Raw genomic sequence first — 27,530 nt, 5'->3', positions numbered from 1 at the left:
TGCTCCTGTTGGAAGCCGCATGCCACAAGACGAGCCTTGTAGCTCTCAAGAGAGCCATCCGAGCGGATCTTTACCTTGTACACCAACTTGCAAGTGATAGGAGTGACATGAAGTGGTAAAGGAACAAGATCCCATGTGCCAGTACGCTCAAGGGCAGCAATCTCCTCAGCCATAGCATGCTGCCACTCTTGGTGAGCAACAGCTTCCCGATAGGTCTCGGGCTCAGCCAAAATGGCAGCAATGAAGCCAAGGTGATCGGGAGGGCGAAGCGTACTGTGGTCATGAAGAGCATAGCGAGGACGAGACTCAAGATGAGGTCCAAGGACGGACAGGGAAGAGTCAAGTGGCGGTGCAGGGCGTGGATGACGAGTGTAGTAGTGTGTGATCTCACGGGAAGGACGCAACGGTGATGGTGGAGGAGAGACTGGTGGTGGAGAGGTAGGAGGAGGTGGCGGAGATGGAGAGATAGGAGGAGGTGGCAGAGGGGGAGAGGTAGGAGATGACTTATTGAGGATTTTGGTGTGCCTGCCACTACACCCACTCCTCTCTCTACTGACAGCACCGGTGCGATCAGTATTGCTCGGGACCCGGTCAAGCATGAGCTCACCAAACACATTGGCGTTGGTGCTTCCTACATGAGATCGCAGGTGCGTGATCAGGTTGTGTCCCTCCACCACATGCCTTCAGAGGTTCAGCTAGCCGATTTCTTCATCAAGGCACAGACACGGACCCATCATAGATTCTTGCTCTCCAAACTCAGTGTTGTAGATCCACCATGAGTTTGAGGGGGGTGTTAGATGTATAGATATACTTTGTATTTTCCCTCTACTTGGAGGGGTTCTTTGCATATGTACACACATGTATATTTGCCCCTTTGGGCCTGGAATAGAATGAGTTGGCCAATTCTAACACTTCCAAGGTTTTGATACATCTCGACTAGCGAACAATTATCTTATTTGTTGGATGAGCCATGGAAAACATGTTACATATATATGTACATGATGCAAGAAACAGAGCTGCTGCTTTCTGGCTGCAATTTTAGAGGTACATTGCACATGAAGATGAAAGTCCTGATTTCACATTTGGTCAGCAATCCGTAGTCCACAATATATAGATTAAAAGGGTGGATTGATATAGGGGAACAAGTCTCTGCATTACATCACAATACTCCTAGCAAAACCAAATTAATGTCACTTGACTTCTCTCATCTTTAGTATCAACAAACAAAAGAAGAAGGGGAAAATAGACTATCACTCGAGCACAAAAAGCATTCAACTTTCGGTTAATACCCTTCACACAAATCTATCACACAACAGCACAAGAAAGACTTTACAAGGCGCCTTCCTTTGACAGATTCCTTTATGAAGACGAACACCAACTATCGACATGTCACCGTCAGAGAAGGCTGAAACATTAAGCATTGTGCTCAGTATTTGCATGAAAGAATGCCCATTCACTCTGCTCACTCACCCACTAACTACTTTTTTTCTCTACGTTGACATCTCACTTTATACGCACGAATTTACATCCATAGACAACAGCCACCCAATCAACACATACTTGTCGATCCCGTGGCCCAGTAAAAACAAGCACGAAGGAGATCTCATGGAGTATTAACTGCTTTGTTACCTTGTGTAGGTAGTTAGCTGTGTAGGTTTGCAAACCGTGTCAGTTCATGTTGAGACAAAAATAAGTCCCTTTCACATCACTTATGAGGTTTATGTGGAAGAAGTTGAGGTCTGGGCCTAATCCTCGTGATTGTTTCATCACTGTTTCGGATCATCTCAGACAAGTTCCATGGCTTCTGCCACTTCCACTTGAACTGCAGCAGCCACTGGTGATGGCTCCTTTTCCACCTCCAGAGCTTTCCTGATTGCCCTGCTATTGAAACTTTCCTCCCCACAGACAACTATGCAATAGGAACCATCTGCATTAAAAATTGTCAATGAAGGTATTAAATAGCGACAGATGGCAACAATGATGATGAGATACAATATGATACTAGTAGATACCTTAAGTTGCTCTTTTTTTATCGCAGCAATCCCTTTGCTGGGGCTATTTACAATACCAGCAGAATACTTAAGCTGCTTCTGTGCAGGAACGGCAACAGGGGACAGTGGTGTGTTGGGGTCATCAGCAGAGTGCTTTGCCATGCCATTTCCACTTTTCTGTAACAGTGAAATTAGTAGCTTTAATGTCATATGTTCATTTTTGCTTTTTATTTATTATATTGTTAAGGTCAAAATGAATCGTTTATATATTACATTGTTAAGGTCAAAGTGAATCGTTTATATATCTTTGTATCCTAGGACAAGCAATGATTTTCTCCTGCTTAAACTGTACATATTGATTGCACGTCAACATTGGTTAAAATCATGCACGATGCTGGGAGAAATCATACCGGAGGTGTAGTGGCCATTGGAGCTGTCTGTTCTCTTTGCTTGAGCTGCTTTTCCATTTCTCTTCTGCATGATTCACTGTGTCGAAGAATGCCCACAAGCTCTGTCATTTGTTCCTTCATTTCCTTGATCTCCACTTCCTTCTCCCTTACTTGGCATTTGAAACAATATTTTAACATTTTAGAGGATTATCACTGATTTTTTGAAGGCAAAAGTATGGCAAGAACTTGGCTTTGCAAAACAGCCATGGGCATCTTCCCGTGGTTGAGTCTTTTCCCCCAATAGGTGTCAAACAAAATTAAGAGAACAGGTAACCATTCTACTTTGAAGTGGTATCAGATTCTAAGAAAAAGCATCAGTGTAATGGATTTTCATCTATTTCTTTTTTAAGGGACGATTTTTTAGTTCCAAACTTTAGTAGTTGAGAACTTCGAGAGGGATAGGTCATGTCATAATATGAAATGAAGAACCAAAACAAAAAAAAAAACAAAAACATAACCTTGCATCAGCAGCAACATTAAAGATATACTGCAGTAAGCTCTTTGCCTCCCCCATTGACCGCAATTGATTCCAACGACTTCGGCCAGAGAAGGCACGCTCTCTTTCTTCAGCTTCTGAGAGTTGAGAAGCCATTGCAACAAGAGTATTTGAAGAGATTGTCACCATGCTCTCAAGTGATGCTATCCTAGCTTGTCTTGCATTTGGTGACAAGGTATTTGTCCTGAGAAATAAAAATGCAGTAAAAAATGCATTAGTATTTGGATACCCTAATTGTCACTTAAGATAAGAAGCAGATTAAATATGTTCAAAGCGTATTAGAGGACTGCATTGGACATCTTGCTATGTGTAATGGGTATACTGTTTTTCCTTATGCGAATTAAATACAAGCAATGGATACCTAGTATCAAACAAAAGAGGAGATAACAATCACCTAGTGTTTCCATTCTTCCCTCTTTGGGGGCTAGATCCACCAGCTCGTATATCGTCTTGTTTCAAAATGGCAAGCTCCTCACCATGTGCAGCGCGCCTTCAATAACAAAAAAAAGCTTCCGGTGAAAAATCCATAAAGCCTATAAGTCCATATAATGACAGCAAAAATAAGAGTTACATACAGTTGGCTTTGTTTTTCGTATTCATTTCGGACTTCATGCACATGCACCATAACTTCAAGCTCTTGATCAAACCATTTTTGCAGCGATCTCTCACTCATCTGTGTTATATCAAGAATGGCTTTAGGTATAAATTGAACTTAAGAACGTTAGGTATGGATAATCTTACGTTAGAGCCTGGAGATGTACCATTAGTGACAGCTATGTTTAGAGGGAAGGAGAACAGTGGAACCATTAGATTGAAACTATTTTTATTATACACAAATACATAATGTCACGATGCAGAGAAAGGTACCAGAACTGTCACGGGCGGAAGATTTCCTAGCTTCTAGTATCTCTTTTAGCCTTTTGGTAGCCATAGCAGCCTCTTCAGTCTTCCTTTGCAAAACCTGCAAACAAAATTTTGTCGACTCTAGCAGTTAGAATAAATTGAAATGCAAAATGAAAATGTTTTAGATGGGAGCTTTAGAATAAAAGAATTGAAAATTTGAAAAATTAAAGGAAAGTGTTTAGAAGGAAGCTGTTTTGTGGGAAAAAGGTACTGTAAAAATATTGGCTAGTGCCTAATATGTAATAAGCTTTTTTTATTCATTTGTTTTCTTTTGTAATTTTCATAGAACAACATTTCTTTTGTCATCACTTTAGGAAAGAAACTGACCAATTTCTGCCGCTGATTAAGTGCTTGAAGCTTGTGGCGTTCATACTCATTTCTCCGTCCCTCTTTGTGTAACTGTTTATAGAACAAATTGGCAGAATTAGTGAATCTTGCTTCTTAAAATGGTCTTACTTCAACTATTAAAAATTTAAGTCAAAAGCCTGAATAATTATATAACTACTGGAGATTAAAGCGGGCGGTAGGAAATAAATACGAGCATGGATCAGCAAGTACATATGGTCATCAGTTTAACCTCAATCTTGTGTTGATCGATTATACATTTCTGAATTATCATTTTGCATTTAGTTTTGGTGACTACTATTATAGTATAAAACCTCGCATATAGTAGTTCTGGTGAATACTATACATGAGGTTGTATACAATAATAACTAAAATTGATAGTTCATACCTGAAGAAGTTCCTTCTCACGGGTAGCTTTCCATTGCCTGAACTGTTCCGCTTCCTGTTTAATTTTGTGTTGTAGTTGAACCTGACAACATCAATAATTGGATTAATGCAAATGAGTTCATATTATTATCATGTATGAAGAATGAGACAAGTGACAGCCTAAATTTATTTGCAATGAATTGTACCACCTTCCTATTCCATAAGTTGATTTGTACGTGGACCTCCTATTTATTATGTTTAGGGAAAAAGTTCTCGACCAACAGATATAGATTACTAGCGAATCAATGCAAACACGAGTATACTGTATACACAATACAGGTAGTTGGGCACAAAAAAAATAGAATCTTGTGGTGAACTTGTTTTCTTCGCTGTCCTAGACTCCTGCTGATCCGGCACTTGGCGATGATTAGCCACTAGTCCACCACAAGATAGCAGGACAAGCACTCGACAGCTAGCACCAAATCGAAGCGATACATTCATTGAGCAATGGCACTGAACAAGTTGGCCATACAGTAGCAAGAGATCGAAACGAGTGAAGAGGAAGAGGGAGACCGAGCCAAACCTGCTGTGGATCTTGGAGAAGGCTTGAGCACGCTCCAGTGAAGCAGTGCGCGCGGGGAAGGCTCGGGCGCGCTCCGGTGAGGCAGCGTGGGGAAGGCTCCGGGGCTCCTCGTCCTCAAAGGTGTGACAGCGTGGGGAAGGCTCGGGCGCGCTCCGGTGGTCGCCTAGGGGCGGCGGTGGGGAAGGCTCGGGCACGCTCCGGTGAGGCAGCGCGGGGAAGGCTCTGGGGCTCCTCGTCCTCGAAGGTGCGGCAGCGCGGGGAAGGCTCGGGCACGCTCCGGTGGTTGCCTGGGGGCGGCGGCGCTGCTAGATCGGATCGATCTGGTGGAGAAGAGAGGAAGAGAAGGGAGAAGGGCGTGGTTTACAAAGGGAGACCTTTAGTCCCGGGTGATGGTTAGAACTAGGACTAAAGGTTCTTTAGTAGTCCCGGGTGATAGTTAGAACCGGGACTAAAGGCTCTTTAGTCCCGGGTGATGGTTAGAACCGGGACTAAGGGTCTAAGCTTTAGTCCCAGGTGTAGCCACGGCCCGGGAGTAAAGGTGATTTTGGCGGACCGCGAAAACGCAGCCCACCTTTAGTCCCGGGTGGTTGATCCACCCGGGAGTAAAGGTGGGCTGCAGTTTGGCTTCCCGCCGGTTTCTAGAAGTTTTTCCTTTTTTATATATTTGTTTTATACAAATATGCAGAGAGTTGTTAATTGCCTAGTAAATAAAATATTAGCAAAAAAATTACAAAAAGAATTCCTGGACCTGGTTTTGCATTATTGTACATAAGAAAAATCTGTAACCTAAACTCTTTTATTTTACCATATAAATATTTAACATAGTGTAAATAATAATCATAATTTTCACCATGCAAAAATGTACTACTTAATTAAAATCATTAAAACTATTGCTTTTCGATAGGAAATTAGTTTTCACATCTTATTGACGTTGAAAATTCATTTAAACCGTAGAAAATATGAAAACATGACAAAAAATTCTGAAGTCGCAATTATTACATAATAGGTCTAATACATCACCATATCAAGCCAGGACTAAAATAATTTTTTCACTAATTTTTTCACATCAGATGCATTGCTTTTGCTTTTTGCTTTGTGCGACATGGAAATCCCACCATCAAACACAAATTTAATCTGAATATAGAAAAAAAGGAAACATCTAATAAACATCTCTGAATTCATAATTATTACATAATACCTCTAATACACACTGTTAAACATCGTTATATATATCAAGCGGGCACAGTAGTGAACTTCTTCTTAACGTATATCCCTTGGTTATGATCGCGTCGTAACTATAGAGTGTCCTCATCATTTAGCTGGATGCTTGGGTCTTTGTTCACTGTGAAGGGTGGAATTCAGTCATCCTTTTCATAATCTTCTGATATGTCTGACTTGTCTTCAATTCTGACAATGTTTCTTTTCCCTGAACGAACTATGTGGCGCTTTGGCTCATTGATTGGGTAGTTGTTGTGTTTCCTTCTCTTCGGTTTTGTAGACATGTCCTTGACATAGAACACCTAATTCACATCCTTGACAAGGACGAATGGTTTGTCTTTGTACCCAATATTGTTGAGGTCCACAGTTGTCATTCCATACTGGTTGTCGACTGCTACCCCGCCTCTAGTCGCCTTTACCCATTGGCACTTAAACAAAGGTACCTTAAAAGTAGGTGCATAGTTTAGTTCCCATATCTCCTCTATGCGGCCATAATATGTTTGCTTATTTCCATTAGGGTCGGTGGCATCTATGCGGACACCACTGTTTTGGTTGGTGCTCCTTTTATCTTGGACTACTGTGTAAAATGTATTCCTATTTATCTTGTATCCTTTGTATGTGAGGATATGCCACGATGGCTGCCTAGCCAACAAATACAGTTGCTCATCAATACTCTCATCACCCTGACATTCTTTTCGCAACCAGTCACTGAAAGTTTCCACGTGCTGATGCGTAATCTAAGCTTCAGACTTCCTTAGAAACTCATATCGGAGCAACTCTTTATGTGCCTCAATATACGGATCCACCAAGGAGGAGTTTTGCAGAACTGTGTAGTGTGCTTTATTAAAATAATTGTCCTATGTACCAATATATGTTTTCTTCCCTAGTGTCCCCTTTCCACTTAGTCTCCCCGCGTGTCGCAATTCAGGAACACCAATCGGGTCAAGGTCGGGAATAAAGTCAACACAAAACTCAATGACCTCCTCTATTCCATAGCCCTCGGCGATGCTTCCTTCTGGCCGAGCATGGTTGTGAACATATTTCTTTAGGACTCCCATGAACCTCTCAAAGGGGAACATGTTGTGCAGGAACACAGGACCGAAAATGCTAATCTCCTTGACCAGGTGAACTAGGAGGTGTGTCATGATATTAAAGATAGAAGGAGGGAACACCAACTCAAAGCTGATAAGACATTGAACCACATCATTCTGTAGTTTAGCTAGATCCATTGGATCGATTGCCTTCTGAGAAATTGCATTGAGGAATGCACATAGCTTCACGATGGCTAGACGTACATTTGGAGGTAGAATTCCTCTTAATGCAACTGGAAGCAATTGCGTCATGAGCACGTGGAAGTCATAGGACTTTAAGTTTAGGAATTTATTCTTTGGCACATTTATTATACCCTTTATATTCAAGGAGAATCCAGATGGTACCTTGATGCTTGCTAGGCATTCAAACATGCTTTCCTTCTCTTCTTTGCTAAGAGTTAGCTGGCAGGACTTAAGTAATGGCGTCCATCATCTGTCTTCTCTGAATGTAGGTTGTCTTGTTCTTTCAAACACCGCAGGTCCTGTCGTGCTTCAAGTGTGTCCTTAGGCTTCCCATACATACTCGTGAAGCCTAGCAAGTTCACACAAAGATTCTTCGTCAGGTGCATCATGTCGATCGTGCTATAGACCTCTAGGACTTGCTAATAGGGTAGCTCCCAAAATATGGACTTCTTCTTCCACATGGGTGCGTGACCGTTGGCGTCGTTCGGAACAAGTTCGCTGTCATGTGCCTTTCCAAATACTACTTTCACATCCTTGACCATATTGAGTACATCCTTACCAGTTCGGTTGCCTGGCTTGGTCTGGTGGTCTGCCTTACCTTTAAAATGCTTGCCTTTCTTTCTTAGGGGGTGATTCACAGGAAGAAATCAATGATGGCCAAGGTACACAACCTTTCGACATTTTTTCAAGAATATACCTTTAATGTCATCGAAACAGTGCGTGCATGCATTATATCCCTTGTTTGATTGTCCTAAAAGATTACTTAGAGCAGGCCAATCATTGATTGTTACGAACAATAATGCTCGCAGGTCAAAGTGCTCCTGTTTGTGCTCATCCCACACACATACACCTAGTCTGTTCCACAAAAGTAGAAGTTCTTCAACTGGTGGCCTCAGGTACACATTGATGTCGTTGCTAGGTTGCCTTGGGTCTTGGATGAGCACTAGCATCATAATAAACTTACGCTTCATGCATAACCAGGGAGGAAGGTTGTAGATACATAGAGTAACAAGCCAAGTGCTATGACTACTGCTCTACTCCCCAAAAGGATTTATACCATCCGTACTTAAAGCAAACCTTAAGTTTCTTGTGTCATTTGCAAACTCCGGGAATTCTCTATCGATTGCTCTCCACTGGGACCCATCAGCAGGGTGTCTCAACATATTGTCGACCTTACGGTATTCTTTGTGCCATCACAACAACTTTGCATGGTCTTTGTTTCTGAACAGACGTTTTAAGCGTGGTATTATAGGAGCATACCACATAATCTTGGCAGGGATTTTCTTCGTGGGACGTTCGCCCTCAACATCACCAGGGTCATCTCGCCTGATCTTATACCGCGATGCATGACATACCGAGCATGCATCTAACTTCTCGTACTCCTCGCCACGGTAGAGGATGCAGTCATTAGGACATGCATGTATCTTCTGGATTTCTAATCCCCAAGGGCAGACTACTTGTTTTGCTTCATACGTAGTAATGGGCAATTCGTTATCCTTCAGAACATCTTCTTTTGGATTTTCAGTAACTCCCCAAAACCCTTGTCAGATACACCATTCTTTGCCTTCCATTGCAGCAATTCCAGTGTGGTACCTAACTTTTTCTGCCCCGCATCACAAGTTGGGTATAGCAATTTCTTTGTGATCCTCTAGCATGCGCTCGAACTTGATCTTCTCCTTTTCACTTTCACATTCTCTTTGTGCGTCACGAATGGCCTGACCAAGATCATCAGCGGGCTCATCTTCTGCCACTACCTCTTCTTTAGCTTCCCCCATTGCAATATCATTGAAGGCACCATATTCAGCAATAATGGCATCATCGTCTCATTGTTCTTCTTCACCTTCTTCTATTACAACCCTGGTTTCTCCGTGCTTCATCTAATAAATATAGTTTGGCATAAAACCCGACTTCAACAAGTGTGAATGAAGACTCCTTAAGCTAGCATATTCCTTCAAATTCTTATATATGGCACATGGGCAGCACATGAAACCATCGCGTTTGTTTGCCTCGGCCACACGTAAGAAAGAATGTACGCACTCAATGAACTCTTGGAAGCAGCGATCAGCATTGTACATCCAATGCCGGCTCATCTGCATTATATGACATACATACCATATTAAAACCTAGAACATAATTAGTTAATTATACGACATGCATGCCACCACACAAGGTATTAATTTATTAAAGTCTCGCTACAATGTAGACAATCTCAACTACCACTAAAAAACTAAAGCTAAAATGCACTTCAGCAGCATAAGGATTTCGCGACCAATCCCAACTAAAACAGACAGATCATGCGTTTGTTCAACATCTATGGGCTTCTTCCGCAGGATCACTGCCTCATCAGCTGCCGTAGTCGCCTGTGCAAGAGAGTTTTGCACGTGTTTAACATACTCTTCCTCCCAATACCAGCCTGAACATCCAGTGCCATCCCACTAAAATTAAAACAAAAAATTAGAACTTTAATCACAATCAACAAGAAAATAAGTATAAATTAACCATAACCATCAAATGCGATAAAATAACTCACATTGCAATCCGGACACTTGTAGAAGATACAGCCCTTGTTGGGACACTCCTTCCTCACCCGGTACTCCATCACAATCTTCTTCTCACACTTTCCGCATGCAATGAGAGGGAGGTCCGACCTCAGTCGCTTTGGAACCCGATGAGAGGCCGAGGACCCGGAAGTAGTTGTCATCTACTCTCTATACTAATTTTTAATATAATATAAATTTCTCATTTTATAAATAAATAAAATTAAAAAAAACTCTAAAATTCTCTATCTCTAAACCATGAAGTGTGCTATGCATGCTAGAAATGAAAGCTGAATACTAGTTTTGAATAACTACTTTAACCTTCCTTCATCTAAATATGCAAACTTTAAAGTAATTTTGAGCTTAAATGGCTTACAAATAAAAAAATCCACCATAAAAAACCACAAATATCTAGTCCACAAAATGAGATATACTACTGATGAAACATGAGAGTATAAAGTTGGTAACCTTTAGAACCGAAGAATCGATAGAGAAATCGAAGAAATCTTGTGATTACCGGCGATGAGGAAGAAGAGAGGCCGTCGATGAAGCAAGAACACTGAGCTCGAAGTGACTCAGGCTCGGGGAGGAAGAAGGGCTATATAGGAGGCGACCTTTAGTCCCGGTTGGAGATAGAAACCGGGACTAAAGGTCCCTTTCTAGTCCCGGACGGAGCCTACAGCCGGGAGAAGACTTTTACTCCCGGTTTGAGGGACCAACCGGGAGTAAAAGTTAACCTTTAGTCCTGGTTGGTAGCTCCAACTGGGACTAAAGGCGCCCTGCAGCAAAAGTCTGCCACAGTAGCCGTTGGGCAGGGACCATTAGTCCCGGTTGGAGCTACAAACCAGGACTAAAGATATCTCTAGTCCCGACGTGAAAAATACCAGGACTAAAACCAAATTTCCTGGTGGAATCAAAGGTCGTTTCTCTACTAGTTGCTATCGATCTCGTTCGAGAGACATAGCTTCTTCTACCATATTTTTTATTTTAAAAAATACTTTGGGCAACGGGCGGTATCAATGCACCGACACAGAACATAGATCTAGTATGATAATATTTTATAATTTTAAATTATAAGTAATTTTTGCTTTTCTATTACTTTTTTAAATACGTAGCATTTATTATACGTCTACACTAATATCTGATAGAATAACGATATTTTATAATTTTAAATTAAGTAAATTTTGCTTTTCTAAATAGATAGCGTTTAATATACATCTAAACATAGTCTATATCCGACGTGTTGTTTGTTTCGTTCAGTGATAACGAAATTAGTTCAAATCCCATGTGTCCACCGGTCTAACTTGTTTCCATTTACGTTACTGTTCAATCAACCACCAAACAGCACGTAAGTACATAGAAAAACAATTGTAACCAAGAAAGTGAATACACTCACAAAGTGGGGGAAAAGGAGAGGACAGATTTGTTTCCAGTGTCATTTTCAACTGAAATCAAGAGTTGAGCTTCTTTATTCTGGAGCGATAGAGAAATCTTTATTCAGTTGGATCTACCACGACCTAGTCTTTCGCAAAGCAGAATGTGGCTCCTCGACACATGCATGGAAACAGAGCTGAACACGAGCAACAGAAGTAGCTATATATATACTATTATTACATCCTGTTACAGCTACCACGGACGACCGAGCTACTTCGCTTCACGCGAGCCCTCAGCAGGATGCTTCTCTGGGTCACGGCCGGCAGCCGGGTCCCCGTGGCCGACGGCGACCTTGGCCACCTCGGTGGCAGGCGTGCCGGGCCTGGCCTTCTGGTACAACACGTGGTAGCCGATGACGCCGACGATTCCGAACCCAACCAGCGCCATGGTGCCGGGACCGTACGGCAGCCAGCCGCGCTGATGCAGCACCTCTCCGGGGCCCCGGCCCGGCGGGCGCATGGACGCCTCCAACCCTGCCGCACGCACCTCCTCCGGGCTCATCTTGTGCGTGTCGGCGTTGCGGCGCCACTCCTCCGTGCCGCTCTTGGCCATTGCGTTTCCGGGCTCTCCACTACGGGAAACACGTGATTTGCCAAGTGCAAAAATCTTTGCTAAGTGCCAAATTTCGGGCACTCGGCAAAGACCTGTTTTGCCGAGCGTCGCACTCGGCAAAATATGGCACTCGGCAAAGAGGCCTTTGCCGAGTGTCTGGCACTCAGCAAAGACCTGCACTCGGCAAAGGCTGTCTTTGCCGAGTGCCTGACACTCGGCAAAGATTGGTAGGGGCTTAACGGCATCCAGCGGCGTCCTCTTTGCCGAGTGCCCCCCGTTTGGCACTCGGCAAAGAATTTATTTTGTCGAGTGCCAAAACTTGGCGCTCGGCAAAATATTTTTTTTATTTTTTACCATCAATTTTTTTGAAGCTTTAGTACACTACCACAAACAACATGTTTAAATTTGAGATATTTTCATTGCTTTTTGGCATATTTCTATAGTTTATTTTGTTTTGTTGAATTTTTTCAGAAAATATAAGTTTGAACTGCATGTGCATTGAATAATGGATTACATTCGTTCAAAAAATGTTATCCTTGTTTCTTAGTGTAAATTTAGGCTAAATCCAGGAACTGTCTCAAAAAATTTCGATCAACATGCTCACGGGGCAACGCCGCCAACTTGCGTGGGAGTGGTTTTTTTAATTGTATAAAATGTGAACGAATTCCGAAAATCATGAAACTTGTCGAGTTGTCGCCGTATCGTATGCGTATACCGTGAAAAAATTTTGAAAAAGTTTCGAGCACATTGTCACGTACGATGCTCACAAACCAGGACATCTCCACATGTGATCAGGTGCATGGACGCCTCCACCCCTGCCGCACGCACCTCCTCTGGGCTCATCTTGTGCGTGTCGGCGTTGCGGCGCCACTCCTCCGTGCCGCTCTTGGCCATTGTGTTTGCGGGCTCTCCACTACGGGAAACACGTGATTTGCCGAGTGCAAAAATCTTTGCCGAGTGCCAAATTTCGGATACTCGGCAAAGACCTGCTTTGCCGAGCGCCGCACTCGGCAAAATATGGCACTCGGCAAAGACCTACACTCGGCAAAGGTTGTCTTTGCCGAGTGCCTAGCACTCGGCAAAGGCAGACACTCGGCAAAGATTGGTAGGGGCTTAACGGCATCCAGCGGCGTCCTCTTTGCCGAGTGCCCCCCGTTTGGCACTCGGCAAAGAATTTATTTTGCCGAATGCCAAAACTTGGCACTCGGCAAAAAAAAAATTTTTGTTTTTTGCCACCAATTTTTTTTGAAGCTTTAGTACACTACCACAAACAACGTGTTTAAATTTGGAACATTTTCGTTGCCTTTTGGCATATTTCTATAGTTTATTTTGTTTTGTTGAATTTTTCCAGAAAATGTAAGTTTGAACTGCAGGTGCATCGAATAATGGATTACATTCGTTCCAAAAATGTTATCCTTATTTCTTAGTGTAAATTTAGGATAAATCCAAGAACTGTCTCGAAATTTCAATCAACGTGCTCATGGGGCAATGCCGCCAACTTGAGTGGGAGTTATTTTTTAATTGTATAAAATGCGAACAAATTCCGAAAATCATGAAACTTGTCGAGTTGTCGCCGTATCGTATGTGTATGCCGTGGAAAAATTTTGAAAAAGTTTCGAGCACGTTGTCACGTACGATGCTCACAAACCAGGACATCTCCACATGTGATCCCCGCCTGCACGCCCCCCTCGGTGGCCACCTCCCCCGCCTGCACGCCCCCTCGGTGGCCACCTCCCTCGCGCGGTGGCCCCCGCCCCCGCCCCCGCCAGCGACCACTGCAGAGAGAGAGGAGGAGGAGGCGCGCCGCGGCCACCGCCCCCGCTCGGCCTCCACCGCCCGCGCTGGCCCCCTTGGCAGCACCTCCCCCGCCTGCGCGCCCCCCTCGGCGGCCACCTCCCCCGTCGGTAGCCCGGCCACTACAGAAGAGAGGAGGAGGAGGCAGGGGAGAAGAGAGGAGAAGGGGACAAGAGAGGAGGAGGGGAGAAGAGAGGAGGAGAAGGAGAAGGAAGGTGCTGGCCTAGGCCTGTCGACCCTCACGCTGCTGAGGTCATCCCTGCCGTCGTCACCGACCCTCGTTGTTGCCATTCTCATCGCGAAGGTATGCCCTACACCTGTAGTAGTTAGTAGTAGTACTTAGTAGTGTTAGTAGTAGTAGTTAGTAGTTAGAAGTGTTAGTAGTATTGTTAGTAGTAAGTAGTGATAGTAGTAGTGTTACTAGTAGTAGTGTTAGTGTTAGTAGTAGTTGTAGTGGTAGTAGTACTTGTTGTTGTACTACTTCGATACTTTCATCTGCATGGAATGAGAACTAAAGTACATGGCTCGTCTTGGTATATATATGTTTGTTGGCCTTCATGCCTATGTTTGGTATATATGTGGTTGTTGGCCATCGCGGCTACGTTTCTTGCAGGTTTTGGAAACCTCCCCATGCAGGGGAGGTGCTGCCGAAATTTTCAATGGATTCTAACCTATTGCCTTTTTATGTAGGAGAAGGACCCATGGGAGGGACTCGGCAACCCCGATCGTCTTCGTCGGCGCTGCTGGTCTGCCTACACCGTATCGCCTTGCCACTGCACCGACACGCCACTGCCCCGCTAGCCTGACTCCACCGCCACCCTAGGTATAACCCCCTCCTCCTTTGCATGCATGTTTTATATGGTCACGTAGCCCAGTTAGGCGTCTCATGTTCGAAAGAGATACGGTCGGAGGTATGCAGATCTTTGCATATCTACGACCGTATCTCTTTCGTATTATCCACGTATTTTGGCCAGCCTGCGGATGCGTAGATGAGGTTAGTTTCCATGGTTCGCTCCGGTCCGAGATAGACTTTCGGCATCACCTCCCTGTTGTTCTCTGGATACACACTCTCCCTTGCAGGACATGTATCAAGAGAATAGCGGGGAGGTGCTACCGAAATTCTATCTCAGATAGGAGCAAAGCATTGAAACTGACCTCATATACGCATCCGCGGGTGGGATTAGGACCTATCCTCACCTATTAGATGGTAGGAATGCCATGTAGATGCAATTGCTGGTTATATTACTCGCTTACATATGTATATGCCAGAGGATGGTGAACCGTGATTGGATGCACATGGGCCACGCAAGTATGACCCCAGAATGGATGACTAAGACTAATGCTTTCTTGGAGCATTCATTTGGCGAGGCTGCTAGAGGGTCGAGTCGGATGCCATGTCCCTGCAGCAAATGTGACAACCGTGTAAGAAAGAATAGGAAGAACGTGGGGGAAGATCTTTGCAAGTATGGATTCACGCCAAACTATACCTGATGGATCCACCATGGTGAAGCCGATCATATTAGAGAGGAGGTGGTGAGACCACGCCTCGAGGCTTTTGATGGAGATGCCAGGGTTGTAGATTGGATGGATGACTTTCAGGAGGCACGGTTCGGTGAAGGATTAGAGGACGAGCCAGAGGAATCCGCAAAGGCGTACTACGATATGTTGTCTTCGGCATAGAAGCCCCTTCACGAAAAGACAATGGTTTCGCAACTAGATGCCATTGGACGCCTAATGGCGTTCAAGTCGCAGTGTAGCATGAGTCGAGACAACTTCGATGGTATGTTGGCAGTTGTTGGATCCCTGCTTCTGGAGGGTCACATTCTATCGAAGAACTTGTACGAGTCACAGAAACTTCTTCGTGCCCTTAAGATGTCGTATGAGCACATCCATGCTTGTCCGAATGGTTGCGTCCTATTTAGGAAAGATCACGAGAAAGCAACGCACTGTCCAAAGTGCAAATCCTCTAGGTATCTGGAGGTCGACACTAGTGATGGCAAGAAGGAACAGCTTGGTATCCCCGTGAAGGTCCTACGGTACCTTCCTATCATACCGAGGATCCAACGGTTGTACATGATAGAGGAGTCTGCAAAACAGATGACATGGCACAAACATGACAAAAGATACAATGCTGACAAGATGGTACACCCATCGGATGGCAATGCATGGACCCATTTCGATGGCATACATCATGGTAAAGCTGATGAGGCTCAAAATGTACGTGTAGCGCTGGCAACAGATGGGTTCAACCCCTATGGATTGCTGGTGGCCCCGTACACTTATTGGCCCGTGTTCGTGATCCCCCTCAATCTCCCCCCCCCCCGGCGTCATGTTTCAACCCAAGAACGTATTCTTGTCACTGATAATTCCTGGACACCTAGGGAACAAGATGGGTTTGTTCATGGAGCCTCTCATTTATGAATTGATCCTTGCTTGGGAAAAGGGGGTACTGACATATGACCGAGCTACAAAGAAGAACTTCACAATGCATGTGTGGTACCACTACTCCCTGCATGACTTCCTGGCATATGGCATATTCTACGCATGGTGTGTTCACGGGAAGTTCCCATGCCCAATATGCAAGACAACTGTGAGGTTCACTTGGCTGAAGATGGGTGGCAAGTTTTCTTCGTTTGACCGACATCGTCAATTCCTCCCTCTTGACCATCCATTTAGATGAGACGTCAAGAACTTCAGAAAAGGGGTTCAAGTCACCGACCCTACACCTTAGATGATGACCGGTGCCAAGGTCCATGCTGAGATAGAGGCTCTCAAAGATGATAAAGAGAATGGTGGTTTTATTGGATATGGTGAGGAACACTAGTGGACTCATAAATCAGGCTTGACTAGGCTTCCCTATTTTAATGACCTTCTTCTTCCACACAACATTGATGTAATACACACAGAAAAGAATATCGTCGAGGTGCTTTTTGCAACACTCATGGACTTTCCTGATAAGTCAAAGGACAACATTAAGGCTAGACTGGACCTGGCAACAATGTGCGATAGGCCAAAGCAAGTGATGAAGCCTCCCATGCCCGGCAAGAAATGGAGAAGGACTCTGGTTGATTTTGTCTTGAAAAAGGACCAAAGGAAGGAAGTACTGTAGTGGATCCAAACGTTAATGTTCCCTGATGGGCATGCGGTCAATTTAAGTAGGGGAGCGAACTTGTCCACTATGCGAGTCTTAGGGATGAAGAGTCATGACTACCATATATGGATTGAGCAGCTCCTTCCTGCGATGACCTGGGGATACGTCCCTGAGCATGTGTGGCGTGTGCTGGCAGAGTTGAGCTATTTCTTCTGCCAGCTTTGTGCCAAGGAGTTATCTCAGGACGTGATTGATGACTTGGAGAAAGTGGCACCTGTGTTGCTCTACAAGTTGGAGAAGATCTTCCCACTCGGCTTCTTCCTGGCGATGCAGCATCTGATTTTGCACCTACCGTATGAGGCATGAATGGGGGGCCCGTGCAGGCCCGTTGGTGCTATACAATAGAGAGATGTCTAAAGATTCTTCGGAAAAAGTGTAGAAATAAAGCCAAAATTGAGGCTTCTGTGGCAGAGGCATTCATTCTGGAGGTGTCAAACTTCACAACAGTATACTATAAGGATGGCCTTCCTAGCGTGCACAATCATCCCCCTCATTACAACGCGGACGAGAGTTCATCGAACCTCAGCCTTTTCAAAGGGCAACTCGAAAAGGCAAGCGCATCGGGCACCAAGACCTTGCAGCATGATGAGTGGCGCACTATCATGCTGTATGTGTTGTTGAACCTTGACGAAGTGAGGCCTTATGTGCAGTAAGTTCTCAATGAGCTTGTTACATATGCCCTTGTCACTATCCTCCATCTATCGAACCCTCTTATCTCTTTTTTTTCAGGGAATTTCTGAATAAATACTAGAGAGGGAACAAGGCTCCTTCCCCTCAAGAAGAAGATAGTCTTCTCAAGGATGGTGTGCCTGATTTCATATCCTGGTTCGATACGAAGGTACCATCCAATTTACCTCGTTCAATCTTTGACATCCCACTTTGCTCCTACGAGCGAGTAATGTAACGATCTATCCGGCCTCACCTTGTAGGCCCACAAGGATGCGGAAATGGATGCTGAGTTGAAAGGGCTCGCCAAAGGCTTCGCCTACAAGGTCAAGTCATTCACCGTTTATGATGTGAATGGCTATCGCTTTCACACAAGAAACTACGAGCGGAGTCGGCCCAATCGGAAAACCACGAATACCGGAGTTCGTACGCCCGGCACCGATGAGCGCGACTACTACGGCATAGTAGAAGAAATATACGAGCTCAATTTTGAGTGTCGCAAAGCTCCTAATCAAGTCATATTCAAATGCCATTGGTTCGATCCTAATGTCACGAGAACAGCCGCTGAGATTGGACAAGTCGAAATTCGACAGGATTCTATCTATCAAGGAGAGGATGTCTATATTGTGGCTCAACAGGCCACGCAAGTTTATTATCTCCCATGGGCATGCCAAAAAGACCCCAATCTTATCAGTTGGTACCTTATGCACTTGGTATCGCCACACGGTAAACTGCCTGTCCCAAACGATGAGGATTACAACTTGACCCAAACACACGGGAGTTCTATCAACCAGAGAGGCTAGAAGGGAGGTTTGACATAAACATGTTTTCGCTGATGGGCATGGAAGTAGACAATGACATTGATCAGGACGATGGAGATGAGGATGACGGAGAAGAGGTGCAAAATGCTAAGGACTTACAAATGCTTGAGCGATTACAGTTAGGCGATGACAATGATGACAACAATGGAGATGAGCCCGATTTACTCGACAATATTGATAGTGATGACGACACCTATGATCCAGCCGCTGCCGATCGTGAAGAATATTTCTAATTCATGTAATACTATATTATTATTATTATTGCAATTATGTTTCGTTCATTTTGCATCTCTTTATAAGTACTTGTAATTTAACTATGCAAATTGGTTTACTCTTTGAAATTGTAGGCACTCAACAAAATGCCGGATGGAAGGCAGGTCCATCGGGGGGTGAACTCCCTCTACATGAGGGAGTGCTCACCACCCCACGCTAAGGAGGACCCCTTGCTGGAGCCGTCGACGAGGAGGAAGAGGAGCGGCCGCCCCCGTGGCTGTCCAAGGACGAGGGTGCAGCCGGCTACCACCCCATCGGTGGACAAGGACGACCAAGCGATGGGCCTGCACATAGGAGGGGGTGGCACTTCCTCTGACTTGTCGGACCATGAGGAGGTGGTGATAGCGACAGCAGGGGGTTCCACTTGCACTGCCTCTGGCTCTACCTCGTCGGAAGTCTACTTGCGCGGGCCCTCGTAGCTCCCGGTGCAGCCGATCCCACTTCACCGGTGCCCGGTGATTCAACCCAGCGGCGACAAGTAAGTATTATTTCACTACTATTTCATATGACATGTTGAAAATCGAACTGGAGACTAACAATTCTTCTTAATGACTCTTGCAGCAACTGGGAAGTTGTGTCCGGAATGGGCCGGCACATCAATGGCACCCTAGGCCTTCTGATTCGGCAGCACTACCCTGGCATGGTCACCTACGCCTCGGTGACTTCACTGCCCTGGACGTGGGACCACTTCTACGCCGCCGAGGACAGCAAGTTCGGCACCGTTGTGGCGTGGATCAAGGCCGAGTTCTGGGTGAGTCTTCATTGCACTAAATTGATCAATACTACGCATTCATTGGTCGTTCTTGAAATAATGAAACGATACATGATGTCTGTATGCAGGACTTCTTTTGGTGCGACGAAGGGTTTGAGGACCGGGCGGCGCGAGTGTAGGACAAGGTCTATAGGTCCCGACTCTCGGACCTATACCACGAGACGCGGCTCCAGTGCATCATCAACTACAACGCCGACGTCCTTGGTTAGGTGGTGAGGAAGGACGATGCCAGGACTAGGACGCTCACCAATGAGCAGTACCTCTCGGTAAGTACGAAACATTAATACTGACTCCTTCCATGAAGAATAGGTAGGCTTTATTTCATCTTCTGATATATCAATAACTTGATGGCATGCAACAATGTCCTGATTGGTGCGCCCGACACCGCCTCTGCTGGGAGGCCATTGTGGACAGGTGGCTCTCGGAGGAGTGGGTGGAGAAGCACAACATCCGTCGAGACTGCCGCCTGTAGATGGGTGGGGCGCCACACCACCAAGGCAACCGGAGCCTCAGCGCGTATGCCCAGACTGGGTAATCTTCTTTGTGTTTTCATCTTTATTTATTTATTCTAACACCCAATTCTCATTACTTGTAATTATCTTTGTGTTTTCCTCGCAGTCCCAGGCGCACCAAGGCCAGGAATGCAACGAGTTCATGGCGTACGCCCTGGCACACAAGGGCAAGGCGACGGCCCTGGAAGTCACCTACAACCCGGTGGACGGGCCCGAGGCATACACCAACACGAGCGTCCACAGCAAGCTTAGCGAGTACACCTCGGCGGCCTACGAGCGCCATGGGGAGGACTTCGATCCGGCCACCCAGCCCCTAGACATAGACCTCCTGATGAGAATGGGAGGAGGGAAGCAGCACGGTTGGTACTGGATGGCGGACAGCACAGTCGACTCCGCCTATGTTCCCAACCTCGCCGAGATTCGAGCAAGGAGCACGAGCTCCTCCCTCCCCATATGCTCTCGGCAGCAGAGCTCACAGCAGTAGATGACGGAACTCTAGGTTAGTACTGTTTTATTCGTCGTTCATTACTTTTACACATCTACCTTGCCTTTGCATTGTTTAAATATTGCGGGTGGAATGTTGCAGGCCGACTTGCGGAGGTTGGAGGCCCAGCAAGCAGCCTAGGCGGAGGCCCATCGGCTGGAGATGGAGGCTGTACAAGCCCAGAGGGTGGCCGAGGCGTAGAGGCTGCAGGACATGTTCAGCTTCATGGCGAGCCTTCATGCCTTGCCAGGTGTGGTCGTGCCCCAGTCGCTGCTCGCTCCAGTTGTGGCTCCTCCTCCTCCTGTAGGGACTCCGGTGAGTATGTATGGTTGTTTATTCCTTTAGCTTGTGCGGCCCTCTTGTAGATACTCATGAATTCACTTCTCCTTTGTGCAGCAACAGTCGGCGGGTTCGAACCCGACTCCTCAAGGTGGCCCTTCTCCACAGGCCGGGTGGACAACTGGCCCTCCTCAAGATGGCAGTTCACACTCCGGGTGGAGAGGCTGGCAGTAGGTACCGTTTATTTGTTTCTTTTCATGTTGCATAGACTTGTGTTAGACTTAGCCTTATGTTGGACTACTACTAGAGACATATATATATTGTGATGGATATTGTCATGGATGATGCGAATGTATGTGATGAATTATGGACAATGAATTTGTATGTGATGTATTATGGATGGTGGATGCGTATGTGATGGGTTATGGATGTGTATGTGATGGAATATGGATGTGTATGTGATATATCATGTGCTGTGTGTTGATATATATGTGATTTCTTTATTTGTGCTGATAGAAAGCAAAAAACCAAAAAATAGCATTTTTTCCCTCTTTGTCGAGTGCCACACTCGGCAAAGAGGGCTTTGCCGAGTGCCGTGACCATGGCACTCGGCAAAGTTGGGAAGCAGAGACCCAATTTCCCAGCTTTGCCGAGTGCCAGAGCCATGGCACTCGGCAAAGATTTTTTTAAAAAAAGAAAAAAAAATTTGTCCGAGTGCAAGAGTATGGCACTCGGCAAAGAATTTTCAAAAAAAAAGAAAAAATTCTTTGCCGAGTGCCACTGAGGTGGCACTCGGGAAAGAGGCCGTCAGAGTTGACGTCGAATTTTTTTTGCCGAGTGCTGACGTAACACTCGACAAAGGCTTTAGCGAGTGTCCGATATGTGACACTCGACAAAAAAACCTTTGCCGACGGATTCTTTACCAACTGCTCTTTACCGAGTATGGCACTCGACAAAGTTTTTACCGAGTATATTTAGAGCTTTGCCAAATACCACAGACACTCGAAAAATAGCCTGAATCGAGTAGTGCTCCCTCCCCCTCCGTGCCACTCCGACTCCGTGCTGCGAGACAAGTGCTGGTGGGATGCGGCGACAAGCTTTGTAAACTGTAGTATAATATATAAGGTGCAAAGCGAGGTGGCGACGTGGCGTCAAGAATGGAACACGTAGCGAACACGTGTTGGACATCCAAGCCGACACCACGACCAGATAGTGCTGGCTGGTACTCGAAAGAGAGGAGCACGACGGGATTGTTTATAGTTATTCGATCGGTGCAATGCGTACTAAACAAGAATAGAAGACGCACACGTATGGTATGATGCATCGACGTGCGGACCCACGCTATGTTTTTTTGTGGATACGTCGTCTCGAGGGCAGAAAGACAATCAATCGATCATGCTAGTCCGGTGCGACGTTAGAAGTATATGTTGCATATATTTGTTTTAGACAAAGGCTATTTTTCACCCTTCAATTTACACTATAGTTTTCCATTCTCCAACTTACATGTACGTCTGATTTTCAGCTTTAAAGTACAAAATTAGATTTCGGACGCCTTGAACTATTAAAGCTGGATAAATTTGGTTTTTCTATTTCCTAAAAAACTATATCTATACCTAATAATAAAGAGACAAAATTTCTGCCGTACTTTTTTTCTGCCTCCTCTGAATTTCTTTTTCAGTCCGGGTTCGAATTCCTTTTCCAGTTCGGTTTCCATCCGTATTTTTACGGCTGCTCGCATGCGTTCCGTCTCGTCTGCTCCTTGGAACTTGGTAATCCCAGTGACAAAAACATCTAGCCTATGAAAAATGCGCCTAAAACTTCATGCCGCAAGACCTGAACCCAGGTCTCCAATAACAGAAGAGAGACCACATACCGAGACACCATATGCTTTACATGATATAAAACAAAAAATTATATTTGATTCTCCTTTGAGCTGCATCGATTCGAGAAATCTAGGTTGATACATAAATACTTGATTTCCTTTTTTGTCTCACCTCAGCCGTGGAACAGTACAAGATGAAATGTTATAAATGATTAGGTCAAAGCAATTTTAAAGTGCTTGATGATCATCTTGATTGCGCACTACAATAACTAAATTGCATTATAGTTCAATAAAGAATCTTGACACGAAGATACTTTTAGGCTTGGTTTGTGCCGTAGTTTGATTGCCACCGATATATCCTGTTTGAAACCGCTAAAAAGTAGATTCTCAGTTGCAGAATGCGACAATCATACAAACACGTCCTGGTTGCGTTGATTTCCTCCTCGCATCAGGCCACAGGCCATGGGATTTTAACTAGAGTCCTGTTTTTTTACCACGACTCACGCCATAGACGCACTGCACGATGGGCATGCACAAGCTGAGCCAAACATGATCAAAGTACGGTGAGCAAAATAGAAGCTACACTTGCGGCAAAGTTTGGCAAGAAAATGAGACTATAACATGTGGAAACAGTCAATGGCGAATCTAGGATTTTAGCTTAGGGTATGCCATCCAAAAAATTTCATATACAATTCGGTAAATCCATTTTACCAATTTGATAATAATTATAAAATTGATAACGTAATTTGGTATATATGCACTAAGTAACACAATAAGGCTCAAATTCATGGATTAAGTTGAAGCCATCCACTAAATACAATATAAATAGTTCAAAAGCCATACCTAATTGAAATATAGGCATAATAGAATACCAGACTTACAATTTTTTTTGCTGCCGATTTTGTTCGGCGCTTTCGAAGGGACATAAATGTCTTGATTATATCATCTTCATCAACTTGAAAGAAAATATCCCGCTCAATGGAAGTGACTAGACAATCATCCAAAAGGCTATCTCGCATCTTATTTTGTAACTTTGTTTTCACTAAAACCATTGCAGAAAATACCCTTTCAACATTTGTCGTTGCCACGGGTAGAAGCAATACCAATTTGAGAAGCTCATAAACCATATCATTCACTTTGTGCCTCTTTGTTTTAACAAGCTTAACTGAGAGATAAACAATATTTTCTAGACCTTTGAAGCTATTATTCTGTCTCATATCATCAATATAACTATGCAGCTGCAATTCAAGTTTGAGCAAATTATTATTTGAGAACTCCATTAGGCAGAACTCAGCTAGTCTGCGTAGCTTTTGTGCATCAAAAGAATCAAATGAATTAGAAGGATTGAAGGCCGCCATACAAGACAACAACTCCATATTAATCTTGTCAAATCGATTATTAAATTCTTGACTTATTTGATCAATGACACCAATATATACTTCTCTTCTGAAGTGGTCATCATTGGTTTACTTTCGGGTACGAGCTTTCCTAGCTGATTTTCCACAAGGAACATAATCATCATCCATAGCAGGAACATCAACATCATGTTTATCACAAAATGAGGTGACCCTCTCAAGAAAATTATCCCAACCATCAGACCTCAATTCTTGCATTCTTTTCTTTGCCACATTAATAACTGATATTGCATTAAGAATATCTTGCTCCCTTCTTTGCAAACACTCGGATAACTCATTTGTGTATCAAGAATAATATACCTTGGGATTCTTAAAGCCAATGTATCTCTCTTGAGCTGCAATATATGCTCTTCGAATTGCATCTTGATCATGAACAGGATATCTCAAAATGGGCTGTCTTTCACCTGGATCATGTGGAAGGCAATCGATGTCATAAACCGGTGGCAGTGAAGATGGTTTGTGGCGGTGGTGGTGGCGGCGATGGCTTAGGATTTATAATTTTCTCAATTACTCTCTCACGAGTCTGCTCTTCCACCACAGGTTCAACCGGATTAGAGAAACGATTAGAAGTTGCAGCATCAACCACCGCCTTCTTTGTTGCATGCTTTTCAAAAAGAGATGTAATATTCGAGTTTCTCTTCGTAACTGCACAAATATTAAAAAAAACATGAGGCTAAATAATTAAATATTTTATTATTTGTGATGTTGGCAATATTTTTCTAAACAAGACGAATAGCACGAGAGATTAGATCATACTCACCACATCTCTGCGATTCTACGTCTCTGCCTCTGCCCACCAGGCTGTCAGGGAGTCCGGCGGCCCTATGACCACTTAGATCAGGGGAACCAGGAAAGTTACGCCTACTCAGAGTCTGGCTACGCGTGGGGCGCGGGCAGTCTGAATCTGCGCGTGTGTAACTGCTGCATGGGGTGACCAGGGTGTTCGTTTCCTGGTCCTTTCGTGCACTTGCCAAGTGGGCCGCCTCACGTAGGCCTTTCGTGGAGGGCTGGAGGCGTGATCCAGGATTCCAGATAAGTTTTTTCTTTTTTTTTTACAAATACACATGCTTATGCTAAGAAAGTGTGGCACATCGCAGTTATGACCGTGAACCACACAATTACATTAAAAACTATGGCGTGGCAAGTTGTGGTTATAAACCAAACAAACCCTAAGCCCCGCGTCTGTTCTTGGACTCTCAAGAAAAAAGGACTCCCGTTACAACACACGAGTATATTTGCTAGTAATAGGAAAAGACTGATTTAATATCTCAAAATTTGTAACTACTAGTACCATTTTTTCCAAAAATGTTACCTATTGGGTGAGTTAGTTTTGAAACGTATTTGCTCATCATTTATTTAAATAATCATTCTGCACTGTATCAAATCTAGGTACCGACCAAGAGGATCTGGTAGACTATGTGTCGGTATTTCGTACCACCATCAAGTAAAATTTAATATCGCACACTAGGTCTCAGATGGGATAGTACACAAGACACTAAGGGTATGTCAGGAATATATGTATGTCACAAAAAAATCATGCAAAAAATCCACAGGAATTAATTTAATTTCAAAGAAGTATGTAGGAATAGAGAAATTTTCCATGGTTCCAAACAAACCCTAAGGTTTGTACTAGCTCGGGCAAGCGCACTACATCTGTCCCAAGTATTTGAGAGTTTGATAGGGGGTATTCGAGCGCTTCACGTGTGAAATTGGGCATCTTTTTATGCAGTTTTGGTATCGTGATGGCTCCATCGGCCTTGCTTTTACTCCCTCCACGTTCCTAAAGAAAGTCGTTTTGAGGTTATCTTAAGTCAAATATTTTAAACTTTGACTATAAATAAATTTTTTTGGGTTGAATTTGAAAATATAAAAGTAATGCAAGTAGAGTCATCTCGAAATGTAGTTTTATAAAAGTATATATTGACTATATTTTACAAATATTTTATAGCAAAAAGTAGCGGTCAAAGTTATTTTTGGAGATCGTGTTGATGTCCAAAACAACTTTCTTTAGGAATATGGAGAGAGTACCTACTTAGTTCTGTCTTTAAACTTGATGATTATGCACGGGTCTAGATATCCGTCACTATGAGTACCTAGAAATATGTGAAAGTCAATACCAACCCTCACTGATGCCACTATCGACCACATATATAGATCTTATTTTGGCATTGCATGGCTAGCACTACAAAGGAGCGCCTTAAACATCATGCAATCAAGCAGCGATGCCATCAATATAAACTAGAGCGCAAAACAATAATTTAAATAAATAACAAGCGTGACTACAAGCAATTTAAAACAACAGAAATATGGATAAAAGATACACAATCTCCCTGGAAAAAATAGTACCAATTTTGTATTTTCTAATTTAAATGGATTTTAGGTTAATTCAGATGTTTATTATTTTTAAAAAAAACTCCAAACCACTTTTCTAACCAGCCAAAGGAAAATTGGTGACGCCGTTAAGTTGTTTTGCAGGTAGTTAAAGGACATCGGTGGCCATGTTATCCCGCCCATACCGGCAAAGTGGGTGAATGGCAGGAGCCGTCCAAGCTATGGTGATAACGTCCATGAGCAAGCCGGTAGTCTCTTAACGCGTCGGGTGTGAGAGCTGAGTATCCTAACTAGCTAGACTACAATGGGTGCTCCTCCTACACCTATGGTCATTTTATTTCTTTCGACATGTGTAATTCTGTATAAGGCAAAGTCACTATTAGGTATAAGCAAAGCATCGCATGGCCATGACTGAATCCCTGCCCCGTCGCTACATAAAGTATACCTAGCTATTAGCAGCACAGTTTAGCATAAATGCTACCAACAAAATCTTAGAAACACCTCATTCTTTGCATTCAAATTGTAACTGATAGGTGGTAAAAAGTACTCCCAAGAATTTGCTTGAACTTGCCTTGCACAGAACACCACATATGAGTTAGGAGGTCAAACATTACATGTTGGGCAGTAAAATACATTGAAGGTGTCGGCAAAGCTAAAGGATGGACCATCCTCCTGTTAGATGTATAGATGTACTTTGTATTTTTCCTCTATTTGGAGGGGTTCTTTGCATATGTACACATATGTATATTTGCCCCTTTGATCCTGGAATAGAATGAGTTGGCCAATTCTAACATGGTATCAGAGCTCATGCTTAGAATAGTGTTTCTGAGCGCAAGCATCGTCTTATTCTTCAGACTGCTCGTGCTCTCTTGATCTCTTCTGCACTTGCTCCTCATTTCTGGGTTGAGGCAGTTTCTACGGCTGTTTTCCTCATAGGATGCAGTCTGCTTCTTGGTTTTCCAGGCAATTAAGAAGGAGCCAAGGAAAACACAATAAGCTGAGAGAGAGTAGCAATCAGTGGGATCACTTGCCCAGGTCACGTCAGAGTACGCCTAAAGCTTG

The 27,530-nt window shown here is 44.0% G+C and overlaps 2 protein-coding genes across 3 annotated transcripts; both read right to left on the bottom strand.

Annotated features, from left to right (window-relative positions):
• Positions 1-1,109: 1,109 nt before the first annotated feature.
• Positions 1,110-4,671, bottom strand: LOC136541768 (kinesin-like protein KIN-4A). Of its 2 annotated transcripts, none has more exons than XM_066533853.1 (10): positions 4,573-4,671; positions 4,167-4,238; positions 3,804-3,897; positions 3,678-3,709; positions 3,512-3,609; positions 3,331-3,426; positions 2,899-3,120; positions 2,402-2,558; positions 2,013-2,168; positions 1,110-1,909 (listed from the first exon to the last, which is right to left on the bottom strand). In XM_066533853.1, the coding sequence occupies exons 3-10, from the start codon at positions 3,865-3,867 to the stop codon at positions 1,706-1,708; spliced, it is 1,029 nt and encodes a 342-aa protein (XP_066389950.1). In that variant the 5' UTR covers positions 3,868-3,897; positions 4,167-4,238; positions 4,573-4,671; the 3' UTR covers positions 1,110-1,705. The 2 variants fall into 2 exon arrangements, with proteins under 2 accessions (XP_066389950.1, XP_066389951.1); XM_066533854.1 differs by having other exon boundaries at positions 1,815-1,927.
• Positions 4,672-11,806: 7,135 nt separating this feature from the next.
• Positions 11,807-12,148, bottom strand: LOC136541769 (uncharacterized). Its single transcript, XM_066533855.1, has one exon. It carries the CDS (start codon positions 12,146-12,148, stop codon positions 11,807-11,809), a length of 342 nt encoding a protein of 113 aa, XP_066389952.1.
• Between the last annotated feature and the right edge of the window lie 15,382 nt (positions 12,149-27,530).

Source organism: Miscanthus floridulus, chromosome 3, assembly GCF_019320115.1.
Source record: "Miscanthus floridulus cultivar M001 chromosome 3, ASM1932011v1, whole genome shotgun sequence".
In the NCBI taxonomy this organism is placed as follows: Eukaryota; Viridiplantae; Streptophyta; class Magnoliopsida; order Poales; family Poaceae; genus Miscanthus; species Miscanthus floridulus.
This window is presented reverse-complemented; position numbering and strand designations above follow the sequence as displayed.

Excerpts from the sequence above, each read along its gene's own strand:
- LOC136541768 (XM_066533853.1), bottom strand. The coding sequence starts at position 3,867 with ATGGCTACCAAAAGGCTAAAAGAGATACTAGAAGCTAGGAAATCTTCC. Across the intron at positions 3,610-3,677 it reads GTACATCTCCAGGCTCTAAC|ATGAGTGAGAGATCGCTGCA; the intron begins GTAAGATTATCC and ends GATATAACACAG. Across the intron at positions 1,910-2,012 it reads TAAAAAAAGAGCAACTTAAG|TTGTCTGTGGGGAGGAAAGT; the intron begins GTATCTACTAGT and ends CCTATTGCATAG.
- LOC136541769 (XM_066533855.1), bottom strand. The coding sequence starts at position 12,148 with ATGGCCAAGAGCGGCACGGAGGAGTGGCGCCGCAACGCCGACACGCAC.